Here is an 18282-nt window from a genome sequence, read left to right as displayed (position 1 = left end):
ATTATATACAGGCCCAGGTGTGCAGCTCAAAGAGGCAGGTTCAGCAACTTACCTAAGAAGGTACTGGATATGTACTCTGACACCTGGTTTCCAGAGCGACTCATTTCAGACAGGTGAGACAGCTCCCGGTTTAACATTCTCTTGAACTAGGGAGACAGCAACGAGAGAGAACGAGAGAGAGAGAGAGAGAGAGAGAGTGTGGGGGGTCAGGCATAAATTTGCAGAAAGTTTTTAACTAAGTATGGGTTCAGTAGTGTGAAATTTATTATTTTTGTTATATACTTAAGGCATTCAGGTTGTAGTTCAAAAGGTGAATTTGAGGTAAAAGTACAGACAATGAGCTTTTATTTCATGGTATTGGTAAGTGTTCCCACACTTTTGGAGGGTACATTTTAAAATATAAATGTTTAATATACAAATATACATATATGGTTTGCAATGAGCAGGGGGAACCTTTAGGGTGAATTATATAATTTGAATAATCTGCAGAACTGTATCTAGAAAAACTGAAAAAAAAAATCTGAGGGAATGACAAGATATTTACATTCAAATAGCTCATTTGCAATGATTAGAGCAGAAGGTATATTTTAGCATGCAAATAAAAATCTGACAAACCCCCAAAAAATAAAAATAAAACAAGAACACTGCTAATGTGACAACGAAGAGCATTCACAAGTTTCACAACGTTAAGAGCTCAGACAAGTCTTGTGTTTGGAGAAACCAAGCATTTTTTAGAAAGGCTGTGATGTAGGGTTTGGGTGCACCTGAAAGAGGTGCTATCCCTTTAAGAGACAGCCATTTTGTGTCACCGGAAACTACAATACGACTGCAAAAATACAACAAACAAAAAAAAACTACAATTCCCACAAGGACACCAGATTATACCAGGGATACTCAATTAGTAGTTAGCAGCCTGCCTTGTGTTGCTAACGGTTATTTAATGAGGTGGCAGGGATACTCCTTGCCTGCACCATATTTGTCTGTTCTGCTGCCTTGCCCCTGACATCCTGGCTTGTTAAAATCCGCAGTCCCACCCCTCCCTCGGTCTGTCACACTGAGGTAGCAGTAAGATGAGACTGCCTGTTTGCTCGGGGGAGGGGGGAGGGGGGAGGTGGGTGGATGATGGGGTTTTGAATCCAGAATGAACCATATCAAGCATTAATATTGCATGCAATTATGGCAGGGTCCTTTATTCAAACCCAGTTACAACTCACTGTTTTCTATGTGCTCAGCTTGTTATTTATTTTATATATGAGATAGAGAGAGAGAGAGAGAGAGGTGAAGTCAAGTATCAAGGTGCAGAAAATCCAAATTACTCCAACATGTAAAGTAAAGTAAAGTAAAGTAAAAACAAAGTTTTATTTGAAAGCTTTGGTCATGGTACTTCAAAGACACAGCACAAGGGAAACTATTAAATCAGAGTGTGGAGTAACAAAACGCTGGCTAAATAAACAAATATTTATTCTAAAAAATAATAATAATTATGAAAATGAATACATTTTGTGTAATATTTGGGGTAGGGAGTATAAATAAACATATTTGGCAGTTACTTATTTCAACAGCCTATTAATATGCATATTTATCTTCCTGAAAAAAAAATAAAATAAAATTTTTGTTTCATTTTTAAATTATATGTAGTGCCCATGGCCAAATATGAAAATGCATATATTAATATATATATATATATATATATATATATATAAGGATTCACCATTCATCTTGAAAAGCATACAATGCACATCTAAAAGGGGATAAAAGTTCATGCTTTATATTTTTAATACAGCTATAGGCTTGTTTAGCTATCGGTTCGTATACTGCAAGTATTTATGGTTTGTAAATAAAATGTGGCCTTAGCTGGGTGTCTATGTTCTACAAATTTTTCAAGTATTTCCACTAGTTACATGCACTCTGCTAAATATATACAGATCTATATACAGTTGTTTTGACATATGCTAAAAACATTTGCATGCCATATTTGAACAATATTAGGTTATATTTTAAGAAGAGGTGGGCCGTAGACAATAAATTGGCTCATAAAGGACTCAGACATTTTGGGAACCCCTACTCTAGATTACAGGTAGAAATAGAAATCAGCACCTGGATGGAAAGACTGGCCTGTTCTCATTGTTAAACTCTCTCATAACCCTAAATTTAATGAGAGAGAGAGAGAGAGAGAGAGAGAGAGAGAGAGAGAGAGAGAGAGAGAGAGAGAGAGAGAGAGAGAGAGAGAGAGAGAGAGACAGAGAGAGCAAATATAAGGAAATAAGAAAAAACTTACTTCCAGAAATTGGAACTACATTTCCAAACTTCCCAAATCATAATAATATAGAAAAACTCCTCTATATACAGGGGAGAATGTGTAGCAGTAGCTGCAAGATATGTGGCCTCCTGTCACAAAATGAGGGACAACCAGTGAGGCACCATCTCTCTTATTTGTATTGTTGGTAGTTTTTGTTCTTATCACTATCCTTGTCATTCAGGTTAGGTTATTAATTAATTAAATTTATATATTTAATATGACTGTATTAATTAAGTGTCTTAAGTGTCATTGTTATTTATTTGTGAATTGCTTTGGCAATATTGTCAATATACTGTTATATAAAGCATTGTTGAATTGAACTGAGAGAGAGAGAGAAACAGAGACAGAAAGAGAAAGAGAGAGAGAGACAGAGAGAGACATAGGGTGTGCTATGCCTATATCATCTTTGATAATGTTACACACATTATCTTTAGGTACACAAATGCTACTTCATTCCACAGCTACAATGTAATTGCATCTAATGTTTTTATACTTTACATTTATCAAATACAAGACTCCTTCCTTAAAATTTGACTCTTTCCTTAATATAAGACCTTTTCTTAAACATAACTAAGGGGACCTATGCAAGTACTGCTTTAGATCACAGCAAACTCATATTACACTAACTCATCCACTAGAGCAGCATAGCAAACACCTAAAACATGAACCCATTCACCTGAGAGGCAGTACCAATGACTATAAAACTAACCCATTCACCAGAGAGCCACAAACACCTATAACACTAATCCATTCATCTGAGAGGCACTAAAACACATATAACCCTAACCCACTCACCAGAGCACCATTACAAATGCCTACAACACTAACACGTTCACCTCAGACCCACTAAAATGCCTATAAAACTAACTCATTCACCAGAGAATCAATACAAACACCTAAAAAACTCACCCACTCACCTGAGAGCAACTACCAATGACTATAACACGAACCCATTCACCTGAGAGGCACTGCCAGTGACTGGAACACTAATCTATTCACTAGAGAGGCACTGCCAGTGACTGGAACACTAATCTATTCACTAGAGAGGCACTAAAACATGTATAACAGTAACCCATTCACACATGAGGCATTACAAACACAGCTAACACTAACTTATTCACATATAAGGCACTAAAAACACTGATAACACTAACATATTAACATGTAAGGCACGATAAACACTGATAACACTAACCCATTCACCTGAGAACCACTACCAATAACTGGAACACTAACCCATTCACCAGAGAGGCACTAAAACATGTATAACACTAACCTAGTCACCCCAGAGGCACTACAAACACAGAAAACATTAACCCATTCACACATGAGGCATTACAAACACTGATAACACTAACCCATTTACACATGAGGCATTCCAAACACTGATAACACTAACCCACTCACATATGAGGCATTACAAACTGATAACACTAACCCATTCACATGTAAGGACCTACACACACTGATAACATTAATCCATTGAACAGAGAGGTCCTAAAAACATGTCTAACACTAATCCATTCATGTGAGCCACTACCAATGACTACAACACAAACCAATTCATCAGAAAGTCTTTCACATGCATATAAAACTAACGTATTCACATGAGAGGCACTACAAATCGGATCCCCCCCCCCCCCCCAAAAAAAAAAAAAAAATTGCTGCCTTTCGATCCCCAGAATGGCTCAGTGCAGAGAGGAGTGGCCTATTTTGGAAGCATTTATGTTGTCTGCTAAGTTTCTATGATTAAAAGTGTGGCTTTTTCTCTGTAAAGACAAATGCAATGTATAATCCAGATGTCACAGAATTGTTGAATATAACAATTATTACCAAAGCTTTATAACACACTATTTGTTATGGTGTTATTTTTGGGGATGCAGTTATTTTCTCAATGATTTCATACAGGGATGTGCTGCACTTCAAAGGTGACCTTACAAGTGATGCACGGAAACACACACACCCTCTAAAACACAGACACAGAACCATAAAAACAGAAACATACCCACATAAACACATACACTCACCCAAATAGACACACACAAAAACACATATACACACACGCACATCATCACACACACACATACACAACCACACAAAGACACACACACACACACTTTCATTCACAAAGACACACACATCCACATAAACACACACACCCTCAAAGACACACACACACAACTGCACAAACACTTACACACACACACACACCCTCATACACACAGACACAAATACCCACATAGACACAAACACCCACATACACACACAGCAACACACACATGCACATACCGTCATACACACAGACACGCAAACATCCACATAAACAAACACACACACACAGAAAAAACACAGACACACCCACATACACACACACTGTCAAAAACACAAATACACACACACACACACACACACACACCGAAAAACACACAAACATATGTATATGGACAGAAAAAAGCACACAGACATACAGTCTATGCATGCAGTACACAAAAACAATGTGTTTGCACACAATATGCATATGCACACTTTCATATGCATATGCACGGCACACACAGAGATACACATACAACTACAACACCATCACTAGCACATGCACGCACTCTCACACTCGCACATGGACACATACGCAAACAAGCACAGACTTAGTGATCTAGTGACCAATCCATTCAGACAGAGTAATCTCCATGGCAACCCAAAAGGTTTCCCTAGCAACTGAACCTTCCTAATGGGTCCCGAGGCCTGCGGGGAGAAGAGCGGCTGAATAGATGACAATCTGAGAAACCTGCACAGAGCCAGGGGGACGCGACCCCTCTCAAGGTCAAACTCCTCCTGTCTGCACATCTGCCTCAGACTGGCCTCCGTCTGACTGCCTGCATCTACCTGTGCATAAGCACGCATGCATCAACATGCACACACGCATCAACACATAAACACGCACGCACACACGCATCAACACGCACACACGCATCAACACGCACACACACACACACACACAAACACATAAACACGCACACACACACGCATCAACACGCACACACACATAAACACGCACGCACACACGCATCAACACGCACACACACATAAACACGCACGCACACACGCATCAACACATAAACACATAATCACGCACACACGCACAAACACATAAACACGCACGCACACACGCATCAACACGCACACACACAAACACATAAACACGCATGCGCACACACACATAAACACGCACGCACGCACGCATCAACACGCACACACACAAACACATAAACACACACGCATCAACACATAAACACGCACGCACACACGCATAAACACGCACACACGCATAAACACGCACACGCACAAACACAATAAACACGCACGCACACACGCATAAACACATAAACACGCACGCACACACGCATCAACACGCACACACACAAACACATAAACACGCACGCACACACGCATAAACACATAAACACGCAAACGCACACACACATAAACACGCACGCACGCACGCATCAACACGCACACACACAAACACATAAACACGCACGCACACACGCATCAACAGGCACACACACAAACACATAAACACGCATGCGCACAAACACATAAACACGCACGCACACACACATAAACACGCACGCGCACACACACATAAACACGCACGCACACACGCATAAACACGCACGCGCACACACAAACACATAAACACGCACGCACACACACATAAACACGCACACACACAAACACATAAACACGCACGCGCACAAACACATAAACACGCACACACACACGCATCAACACGCACACACACACACACACAAACACATAAACACGCACGCACACACGCATAAACACGCACGCGCACACACAAACACATAAACACGCACGCACACACACATAAACACGCACACACGCATCAACACATAAACACGCACGCACACACACATAACACGCACACACACAAACACATAAGCACGCACGCGCACAAACACATAAACACGCACACGCGCATAAACACATAAACACGCACACACACAAACACATAAACACGCACGCACACGCATAAACACGCACACACACAAACACATAAACACGCACGCACACGCATAAACACGCACACACACAAACACATAAACACGCACGCACACGCATAAACACGCACACACGCACAAACACGGACACGCACAAACACATAATCACGCACACACACACAAATATGCACATACATACACATAAACATGTACACACACGCACACAAACGCACACACACAGACACAAAAACAAAGACATACACACACACACACACACACACACACAAACACATACATACACACATAAACACGCACACACATGCACACACAAACACGCACACACACACACACAGGCACAAACACGCACATACATGCACACATAAACATGTACACACACACACACGCAAACATACACATACATACACATAAACACGTACACACGCACACAAACGCACACACAGACACAAAAGCAAAGACATACACACACACACACAAATATGCACATACATAAACACACACACACACACACACAAATATGCACATACATAAACACACACACACACACACACACACACACATACAAACACACATACAAACACAGACATACACAAACATAAAAATACATAAACACACACATACATACATAAACATGCACATTCATGCACACATAAACACGCACACACACACACACACACACACATAAACACGTACGTACATGCACACATAAACACACACATACACACACACATACTGTACATGCACACACATACACACACACACACACAGAAAAACAGACACATACATGCACACATAAACACACACTTGTATACAAACATGAACGTGCACATACATACTCACATAAACATGCACATACATACACACACACACTGTACATACACACACACACAGAAACATAGACACATACACACACACACACACACACAAACAGAAACATAGACACATACACAGACACATAAACAACGCACACACTCACACACAAATAAACATACACATACACACACATGGATACATACACTCAAAAACACAAACACGCACATACACATATATACACATGCAAAAAAACACACATGAACAGACAAACATATACACACAAGAACATGCATGCACCCACCCACTTTCTCACACACAAATATAAACACACACTCACTCACACTAAGACATACATACACATGCTTTCACATACACAAACACACCTTCTCACAGATGAATATGCACACACACTTTCTTCCAGACACACACTCACGCTTGCACACAAACACATATACACACATACAAACACAGATACACACAATGACATAATGACACAATGTACACAAATACACATTCTCTCATTCTTTACATTGCATTTATTCGGCAGACTCTTTAATCCAAAACGACGTAAAATAAGTGCATACCAAATGTCATTTGTCAACTACAAAAAACAGGTTTGACAAGGTACAGTACTCATGTACAGTTATTCATAGCCATGAACACTTTAAGTCCAGTTCAGACAGTGAACAAGACTCTGTCCTATCCTATGCAAAGTCAAACTAGGAGGCATGATAAGCTACAACACCAAGACAATTATACAAGGCACAATAAGTGCTGGATGGAGGTACACTTCACAGACACATGCATGAGCACACGCGCACACACACACACACACACATGCTCTCACTCACAAACAGACACATGCTCATACACACACGCACATACACATACACATACTATGTGTGCAACTTCATTCTCCCTTTATATAGATTCTTTATATGTTTTTGAAAATATTGGCATGAAGAATTTATTTGATCATTCTGTGTATACAGTTTGAACTTTGTAACCCTGAACATTCCATCCCCCAGCTAGATAATAGAAAGCAATTACATACTGAAGATACACTCAGTACAAAACACTTAGTCACAAATATTTTGCCCCATCATGTACTGTATCAGTGTAGTCTTACTGGACTTGGACTTGGACTTACATCAGTCCAACATGTCCCTCCTCCAATCCTATATGCCCCTACCCAAATCCTAAATGCCCCTCGCCAACGCTACACACCCCTCCTCCAATCCTATATGCCCCTCCCCAAATCCAACATGTCCAAACCACTAAGAATATATGCCCCCACCAAAACACTCCATGCCCCTCCCTCAAGCATATATGATCCTCCCCTAACATGACATGCCCCTCCTCCAATCCTATATGCCCCTCCCCAAACACTACAAGCCCCTCCCCCAAACCTATATGTAACTTACCAAACTCTATGACCCTCCTCCAATCATACATGTCCCTCCTTCAATCTAACTTGCCCCTCCAGTCCTGCATGCCCCTCCCCCTCTCACGCATGCTCCGCCCCCCAGGCCTACCTGGTCCCACCAGCTGATGAGCCACGGTTTGGAGCAGGTCTCACAGAACAGGTCAACCAGGGGCGCCCTGCGCCCCTCTGCTGGAGGTCCCCCCCCTTCCAAAAACATGTCCGGAGGTGCCCCCACCCCTCCATCCATGGAAACGCGCCCTGCCCTGTCCAGCAGTATCCCGGGGGTCCGGCCCCTCCCCCAGAGGGGCGTGTAGCTGGGGGAGCGGCTGGGGGAGGAGCAGGGTGAGGGGGCGGGGCGGGGGGCCTCGGCCACGCCCATGGCGGCGGGCGGGGCGGCGCAGTGGCCCAGGCAGGAGGAGCAGGACTGCGGGGTGGGCGGGGCGCTGCCGGGGCCCCAGCAGCAGGTGGGCGTGGTCAGGGTCCGGGGTGGGGGGCCACGGCCGGGTGTGGCGGAGCACTCCAGAACGCTGCGCCCGCCCAGAGGGGGGAGGGGTGGAGCGGCAGGGGCGTAGGGTTGGGGGTTGGGGTGGGGGGTGTGGACGCGGAGCGGAAAAAAAAAGGAAGGGTGAGTCGTCAGAGGTCAGAGGTCAAGATGACAGCAGATGAGAGGGGAGGGGGGGTTGTGACCCCCCCCTCCTCCTCCTCCTCCTTTTCCTCCTTCCTCTTCGCTTTAGGAATGGCCTCCGCTCCGCCACCCCCGCCAATCGCCTGACTCCGAAAGAGACCGCATCTCACCACGCCCGCCCCCACCTGCCCCGGCCCCCCCCCCTCCCCCTCCCCCACCCCCCCCGGAAACGAAGCGCCCCCACGCGAGGGCGGAGAGAGAGAGAAACGCAGCGCAACGGGACACCGCTGCCGCTGAAGGACACTGAGCGGAGAGACAGAGAGAGAGAGAGAGAGAGAGAGAGAGAGAGGGAACACTGCAGACCTCCGGCTCCAGCCCCCACCAACTCCCCCCTCTCTCTCAGCCTGTATACTGCAGCTCTCCTACCCTGACTCCAGCTCACAGAGACCAACCTCTCACTGTCCACTGTGTGTGCGTGTGTGTGTGTGTGTGTATCTGTGCGTGTGTAAGTGTATGTGTGTGTATCTTTGCGTGTGTGAGCGTGTGTGTGTGTGTGCGTGTGTATCTGTGCGTGTGTGAGAGTATGTGTGTGTGGGAGAGAGAGCAGGCCGTGCGACACTATGCGACGTGATCAGGGCGATCAGGCGGAATGATAGTCCTCCTTTCTGTCCCGAGCGAGAGAGGGATGGTAAAAGAGGGACGAAAAAAATCTCCCCTTTGTCGGCCTGCGCAGTCGACAGCCGCCTCGTCTCCCCCGACAACGGCGCCCCTCGTCTTCGAGCGTGTCCTGATCGTCCGCCGGATCCTGTACGAGCGAGCGAGCGAGCGGGCTGGCGGGCGAGCGAGAGGTGTCGTTCCCGCCCCCCCCTCCTCGTTGTGCTGGGGGGCCCTGGCCGTCTGTCCCGGCAGCCGATCGGTCTGTCTGTCCCCCGTTCGCCTTTCTGGCTTTCTGTTTCTACCTCTCCCCCCGCGTTTCCGTGGCGTCCTCCTTCTGTTAGCCTGGGCTTCTGCAAACAGTCTGCAGGCGAATCAGGTGGTCTGTGTGTGCGCGCGCGCGTGTGCGCGCGTGTGTGCGCGTGTGTCTGAGCCGGAGCACGCCGCTAGCCTATGTGCGCCATGTGTGAGCGCACGTCACAGGCTACAAAAACACGCCTCGCCAGTTGCTGTTCCCCGACAAGGGTTTTGCAGGGGAAGAATAGGATTACATCCATCCGAGGACCGTGATATTTAACAGCCAAATTTGACAGGATTACTCCCCCGATAAGAAAGAAAAAGAAAAAAAACAACAGAAATGGGAGCCTGTCTCTTTAAGGCAGTGAGCTGAGGGAGAGCTGCCGCACTGCCATTGGTGGATACCTGCGCAGAATGCCTTGTGGTCAGAGCAGCTGGCCAATGGCTGCGAGGGAAGGGCAGAGCCTGCTTCTGTACTGTAGCAACCAAGGTTACAGCAACGACATCAGCATCAGGACCAAATTCTCCTTCCTGCTTGTTTCTCTCTCTCTCTCTCTCTCTCTCTCTCTCTCCTTATCCTCCCCCACTCCACTTCTCTTTCCTCCCATCCTCTCTCTGTCATTTGAATATTACATTGTAACCTGTAGTTCTCTGCTGTCTCTCAGTATTTATATCCATCTTACGTGCATATTTGTGGTCATGTAAGTACAGCAAACACATTAATATTTGTACTGGGCTCTGTTACACAATGTTTTGCATTAATGTCTTTCTGTTTATGTCATAAAATATAATACTGACCTTTGAGTGGTGATCCATCACAAATAAACTCCCTGCGCATATGTTTTAAAAAAACACACACACTCACACACACACATACATGCACAGTCAAAGACACACGCATACTTGTGTATACACATACACACACAAATGCACACACAGTTCCATGAATGAATTTAAGCATGAACATATGCACACACAAGCGTATATTCACAGACAACACACACAAACGCACACACAGATTTGACAAGAATGCCTTGGTTCTGCTTATGGGATTATAGTCTTCTTATTTATATGTTTGTGACGTTATGGATTATTAATTTATATTTATTTTTAATTTGGCACAGGTTCTGCTTATAGGTCTATAATATGCTTGTATAATATGTATACAGGACCTTCATCACATGATAGTTATTGTTTTTTTATTTATAATTTAGATATAATATATAATATTTTCAGTTATGGTTTGTTCCCACGTATAGGGCAATTGTAGGGATTACAGAGGTATAGGCAGGTTACAGTTATGGTATTTTTAAAGAATGGAGGTTTGTTAAGGTTACAGCATTGTGGTTGAGGTGTTTTTAAATATTGGGGTTGCGTTTTGCTTGTGTTAGGGTTAAACAGTTAGTGGTCTGGTTATACTCAGAGGGTTGTGGTTGAGGTTACGGTTAAACAGATGTGGTCGGGTTACGGTTTCAGGGTTGAGTTTGGATTATGGCTAAAAATAAAGCACTAAAATATCTTGAAGCTGGAAATAGGCCCGGTCTGATTATGATTATAGGTCTGTGGCTAGGATATAGCACAAGGACCGCACTCACGTTGTGTTTGTAATGCAATGGTCGAGGTATTTTAAATTACAGTAATAAGGTTGTGGTCAGGGTTTATTACTGAAGTGTAATGAAACCTGAGTGTTGCGTTATGAGATATTATGAAGGTTGCGGTCAGGATGTGTTACAGCAGGACTGCCCACCCCTGTTCCTGGAGATCTAGCATCCTGCAGGCTTTTCATTTCAACCCTAATTTGGCATGCTTGACTCTACTAATTAGCAGCTCAATGAGATCTCAAGTTGTTGAATGAGGTGTGCTTCGTTAGGGTTGGAGTGAAAACCTACTGGACAGTAGATCTCTAGGAACAGGGTTGGGCAGCGATTATGTTGGTAAGTCATGGCCTTGTTTCCACATCTTTTGAGCACGTTGTGGTGATGGCTTTTCAATGGTTGTGGTCCGGTTATGGTTACTGGGCTGTGATTATGTCGGTTGTGAGTGTTTGTGGTCAGGTTATGGTAAATGGGCTGTGATTATGTCGGTTGTGAGCGTTTGTGGTCAGGTTATGGTAAATGGGCTGTGATTATGTCAGGTATGAGTGTTTGTGGTCAAGTTACGTTTATATGGTTGTGATTATGTTGGTTATTAGCGTTTGTGGTCGGCTTACATTTATAGGGCTGTGATTGTGCTTGTTATGTGCGGCTGTGGCCAGGTTACATATATACGGTTGTGATTATGTCAGTTAAGAGCGTTTGTGGTCACGTTACGTTTACAGGGTTATGATTGTGTTGGTTAGATTATGTTTACAGGGTTGTGATTACGTTGGTTATGAGCGTTTGTGGTCACGTTACGTTGACAGGGTTATGATTGTGTTGGTTAGATTATGTTTATAGGGTTGTGATTATGTTGGTTATGAGCGTTTGTGGTCAGGTTGCGGTTACAGGGACCACCGGGGTAGAGCAGTACCTTGGTAGAGGCCATGTCGCTGACTGAGCGGTGAGTCTGAATAGTCTCCAGCTGGTCCAAACACCAATCCAGCTCCTCCAGGGTCTCCCGCGCTAACTGCTGATAGGTCTCCTCTGTGACAGATGGGTACATGACGTTAAAGCCACACCCCCTGCCAATTTGTCTCCTCTTTTATAAAGGGGATAGGTTGTTAATGCCACACCCCCTGCCTCTGATTTGTCTCCTCTTTGATACAGGGGATAGGTTGTTAAAGCCACACCCCCTGCCTCTGATTTGTCTCCTCTTTGATACAGGGGATAGGTTGTTAAAGCCACACCCCCTGCCTCTGATTTGTCTCCTCTTTGATACAGGGGATAGGTTGTTAATGCCACACCCCCTGCCTCTGATTTGTCTCCTCTTTGATACAGGGGATAGGTTGTTAAAGCCACACCCCCTGCCTCTGATTTGTCTCCTCTTTGATATAGGGGACAGGTTGTTAATGCCACACCCCCTGCCTCTGATTTGTCTCCTCTTCGATACAGGGGATAGGTTGTTAAAGCCACACCCCCTGCCTCTGATTTGTCTCCTCTTTGATATAGGGAACAGGTTGTTAAAGACACACCTCCAGCATCTGATTTGTCTCCTCTGTGATAGAGGGGTCAGGTTGTTAAAGACACACCCCCTGCCTTCGATTGGTCTCTTCTGTGACAGATGGGTGCAGGATGTTAAAGGCACACCACCTGCCCTTCGATACTATAATCCTCCCCAGAAGTCCAATTGCTACCCTGGTCTAATGCTGGGCACAGTCTGTTAGCTTACACTGTTGTCGTTTTTAAGTTGTCTATGTCAGTGCTTTCCAGACCTAACCTCAGGCACCCCCAGCCAGATCCTAGTATTCCATGTGTTCCATTTCAAACACACCTGATACAACCAATCAAGGTCTTTAATAGTTGAATCAGGTGTGCTTGAGATGGAACACATCAAATACCTGGATATGGCTGGAGGTACCTGAGGACAGATTTGGGAAAAACTTGTCTGTGCGTAAGTGCGTGTGTGTAAGTCAGACCTGGGTTAAGTTATTATTTTGTGTGTGCGTGTGTGTGCGTGTGTTTGTGTGTACTGTACGTGTGTATCCTGTCATAGAAGTAGACCTTAACCTACCTGACAACGTTGCCTTGGGAACTGTCGGTTGACTACCCATAGGTGACCTCCTGTGGACAGATTGAAAATAACATGAAAGAGTAATTAACAATGCCCTCTAGTGGCTGATATCGGTAAACTATTTTAGATGGAGGTGTCTTTTTGGGATAGATACCAAAAAAAAAGGACAAAACTGAATAACTGGGGCAAGAAGACTCAGGCTATGGGCAATGACAACAGAAAATCAATACATTCAGCTGGTCTAGTGCCTCCTATGGCAGAGTGAACTGGATCAGCTGACAGCTGGAACCACGGAGACCTGTCAATCACTGTCACTGTCACACACACACACACATGCACACACACCCACATACACACATGTACACACATACACACACATGCACACACACACACACGCACGCACACACACGCACACTCAAACATGCACACACACCTATACACGCACACACACATACACAGACACACACACACACACACGCACACACACACGCACACACATTATACAGGAAAAGGGGTCTTTGATTGGGTGTTACTGACCTGTTAGTGGGGGTGGTGACATTTGCCAAGATGGTGAAGTTACTTCTGACAGACCGAAGACTGGCCAACACCTGGAGACAAGGGTGTTCAAAAATGTCAGTGTAACTTCTACTTTATTCCATTAAACAGAATAAGAATGAAAGCATAAGAAGTAGAACATCCAGGCCTGTAATTTACCTCCAGACAAGGGAAACTAGAGAGCATCAATCCTTGCATACAGCCTGGGCCTGAACGCTCTGAGGGTCTCTGTCTGCACTACATTACCCAGCAGGCCGTTCCACACACTGGCACCTCTCTGTGAAATGAGCAATTAACTTTGGAGCATATGTGAATTAAAGGACTTTAAAAACAAACTCACCTGAGCAAAAGGGGTGACAATAAAATCCTCTGCATGCCTATAAAGAAAGAGAGATCGAGTGAGTGAGAGAGAGAGTGAGAGAGAGAGAGAGAGAGAGAGAGAGAGAGAGAGTAAGCAGATATGTTGACTGTATCCCTGTATTGTGTCGTGTGTCGTGATAATATGTGGATTGTCTGCTGTGGACGTGAGGGTCCGCTGAACACACGGACGTTAGCGTGCGGTGCAGGCGAGGGCGCACGCGAGGGCGCGCGCGGGGCACACTCACGCCTCGCTGGTGATGGAGGAGTTGCGGGACATGGTTTTGGGGGACATGTCGTAGTCAGAGTCAGAGCGGTACAGGAAGGACTCCCGCCGCTGACTTTGGGGGAAGGAGGGGTGCAGGACCAGCCCTGGACTCGCCTGCAAATCCAGAGCACCCGGAGAGGAGCCATTCTCCACATCAAAACTGAGAGGGGGGGAGAGCAAGGAATGAGGAGATGAGGAATGAGGAGAGATGGAGATATAAATAGAGCAGAGAAAGACGGAGAAAGGGAGAGGTGAGGAAGACAGAGATGGAGATGGTGGAAGACAGAGAGAGAGGGACAACAAGGAAGGGAGAGATAGAGATAGTGGTGCAAGAGAGAGAGGGACGGTGAGGATTTGAGAGAGATAGAGATGGGGAGCGAGAGAGGGACAGAAAAGAAAAGAGAGGGAGGAAGGAAAGGACAAAGATGGGAGGAAAAAAGGATGGAGAGATGGGAGAGAGGGATGGAGACAGGCAGAGGAAGAGAGAGAGAGGGGGAACAAAGGAAGAAAAGAGAGTGGGAGGGAGGAAGCAGAGGTAGGGAGTGAGGAAGTGAGAAGGGTAGAGGGACAAAGAGAGAGAGATAAAAAGAGAAAAACACACACAATTGAACAAAGAAAAATATCATCAAAGTACAAGTCAGTGTCAACAAGCACATCCTAGCAGCAGATTCAAGGTGTAAAGGATAAGACAGCTACTGTACCTGAAGAGGGCTCTCTCACACACTGCTGAGATAGGTCCCTACAAGGGGGGAAATCTGTGGTCTCTCACACACACACTGCTCAGACAGGTCTCTACAAGGGGGGAAATCTGTGGTCTCACACACACACTGCTGAGACAGGTCCCTACAAGGGGGGATATCTGTGGTCTCACACACACACTGCTGAGACAGGTCCCTACAAGGGGGGACATCTGTGGCCTTACACACACACACTGCTCAGACAGGTCCCTACAAGGGGGGAAATCTGTGGTCTCACACACACACTGCTCAGACAGGTCCCTACAAGGGGGGATATCTGTGGTCTCACACACACACTGCTCAGACAGGTCCCTACAAGGGGCGGAATCTGTGGTCTCACACACACACACTGCTGAGACAGGTCCCTACAAGGGGGGATATCTGTGGTCTCACACACACACACTGCTGAGACAGGTCCCTACAAGGGGGGATATCTGTGGTCTCACACACACACACTGCTGAGACAGGTCCCTACAAGGGGGAAAATCTGTGGTCTCACACACACACTGCTGAGACAGGTCCCTACAAGGGGGGAAATCTGTGGTCTCACACACACACTGCTGAGACAGGTCCCTACAAGGGGCGGAATCTGTGGTCTCACACACACACTGCTGAGACAGGTCCCTACAAAGGGGGAAATCTGTGGTCTCACACACACACTGCTGAGACAGGTCCCTACAAGGGGGATATCTGTGGTCTCACACACACACACTGCTGAGACAGGTCCCTACAAGGGGGGACATCTGTGGTCTCACACACACACTGCTCAGACAGGTCCCTACAAGGGGGGAAATCTGTGGTCTCACACACACACTGCTGAGACAGGTCCCTACAAGGGGCGGAATCTGTGGTCTCACACACACACTGCTGAGACAGGTCCCTACAAAGGGGGAAATCTGTGGTCTCACACACACACTGCTGAGACAGGTCCCTACAAGGGGGGATATCTGTGGTCTCACACACACACTGCTGAGACAGGTCCCTACAAGGGGGGAAATCTGTGGTCTCACACACACACACTGCTGAGACAGGTCCCTACAAGGGGGGAAATCTGTGGTCTCACACACACACTGCTGAGACAGGTCCCTACAAGGGGGGATATCTGTGGTCTCACACACACACTGCTGAGACAGGTCCCTACAAGGGGGGAAATCTGTGGTCTCACACACACACTGCTGAGACAGGTCCCTACAAGGGGCGGAATCTGTGGTCTCACACACACACTGCTGAGACAGGTCCCTACAAGGGGGGAAATCTGTGGTCTCACACACACACTGCTCAGACAGGTCCCTACAAGCGGGGACATCTGTGGTCTCACACACACTGTACACAAGAGGAGACTGATAACAAACAGATCTGTTCTTTGAAACCAGGTCTGCAAAAACAGGAACAGTCAGAGGAAACTTTCTTCTGCAAAGTCTTTGCCAACCCTGCCTTAAATTTGCAAATAGGATCGTCCTGGGACAGGAAAACCACTGCGTTTGACAAGACAATACTCCTCCAAATGACAAAGCTCCCACACCAGAGATAAATCTTAAGTCTCTATTTTTGTTTCCTATATTAGACCACTCTATCTCTTAAGTTCTCCTCTGTTGATTCTTTTTATTAATTTAGTTCTGACAATATGAAGTGCCTTATTCTCCAAATACAGCTTCCTGGGGGTCAGCTTCCTTTTAAAACATTGCATCCATCCATCCATTATCTAACCCGCTTATTACTGGTCAGGGTCAGGTGGGGGGGCTGGAGGCTATCCCAGCATGCATTTGGCGAGAGGCAGATATACACCATGCACAGGACGTCGGTCCATCACATGGCACACACACACCATTCACTCACACACTCAATCAATTTATACAGTTCAAATAGCCTAATCTGCATGTCTTTGGACTGTGATAGGGAACCAGACGAAACCCACAGGCACACAGATTCGAACTAAGAACCTTCTTGTTGTGAGACAACAGCGCTACCATTGCCGGTTTTCGGCACATTGTTTATAAATTGAACATGAACAAGATGTGTGATGTGCATATAAACAAAGCAAATGTCTTTTTACAACATGCATAGCAAATACTTATTACCCAGCCACAGGTGTGAAGCAAGCTGACACTGCACACACACAGGTTTGGAGAGACTCAGAAAACTGTGATGCGTCAGAATATTTTTTTCTCAGTGATTGAAGGGCCAACAGTGCATCTACACCAGGCAACATTTGGCCCCTGGGTGCCATTTGGCAGTGAAAGACAGGTTTTGTAACCTAAAGGTCACAGGTTTGATTCTCAGGTTAGACACTGCCTTTGTACCCTTGAACATGGTACAGTGCCTTCAGAAAGTATTCAGACCCCTTCACTTTTTCCACATTTTATTACGTTACAGCCTTATTATAAAATTGATTAAATTCATTTTTGTTCTCATTAAACTACACACAGTACCCCATAATGACAAAATGAAAACAGGTTTTTAGAAATTTTTGCAAATTTATTAAAACTAAAAAACTGAAATATTACATTTGCATAAGTATTCAGACTCTTTACTCAGTATTTTGTTGAGGCACCTTTGGCATTGATTA

At 45.3% G+C, this 18282-nt stretch overlaps 1 protein-coding gene across 2 annotated transcripts in view; it reads right to left on the bottom strand.

Annotated features, from left to right (window-relative positions):
* The window catches only part of LOC118220558 (cAMP-specific 3',5'-cyclic phosphodiesterase 4C-like), a 96734-nt gene that overhangs the window by 12862 nt on the left and 65590 nt on the right, over positions 1–18282 (bottom strand). For both annotated transcript variants that reach the window (XM_035404399.1, XM_035404400.1), the window contains 6 exons: positions 14960–15139; positions 14695–14731; positions 14337–14407; positions 13800–13849; positions 12660–12772; positions 53–146 (listed from right to left, as the gene is read on the bottom strand). In XM_035404399.1, coding sequence (XP_035260290.1) covers positions 53–146; positions 12660–12772; positions 13800–13849; positions 14337–14407; positions 14695–14731; positions 14960–15139 — 545 coding nt within the window. The remainder of the gene's footprint in view (positions 1–52; positions 147–12659; positions 12773–13799; positions 13850–14336; positions 14408–14694; positions 14732–14959; positions 15140–18282) is intronic.

Source organism: Anguilla anguilla, chromosome 2 (genome assembly GCF_013347855.1).
Source record: "Anguilla anguilla isolate fAngAng1 chromosome 2, fAngAng1.pri, whole genome shotgun sequence".
In the NCBI taxonomy this organism is placed as follows: Eukaryota; Metazoa; Chordata; class Actinopteri; order Anguilliformes; family Anguillidae; genus Anguilla; species Anguilla anguilla.
Note: the sequence above shows the minus strand (reverse complement) of the source record. Positions and strands in the feature narration are given on the sequence as shown.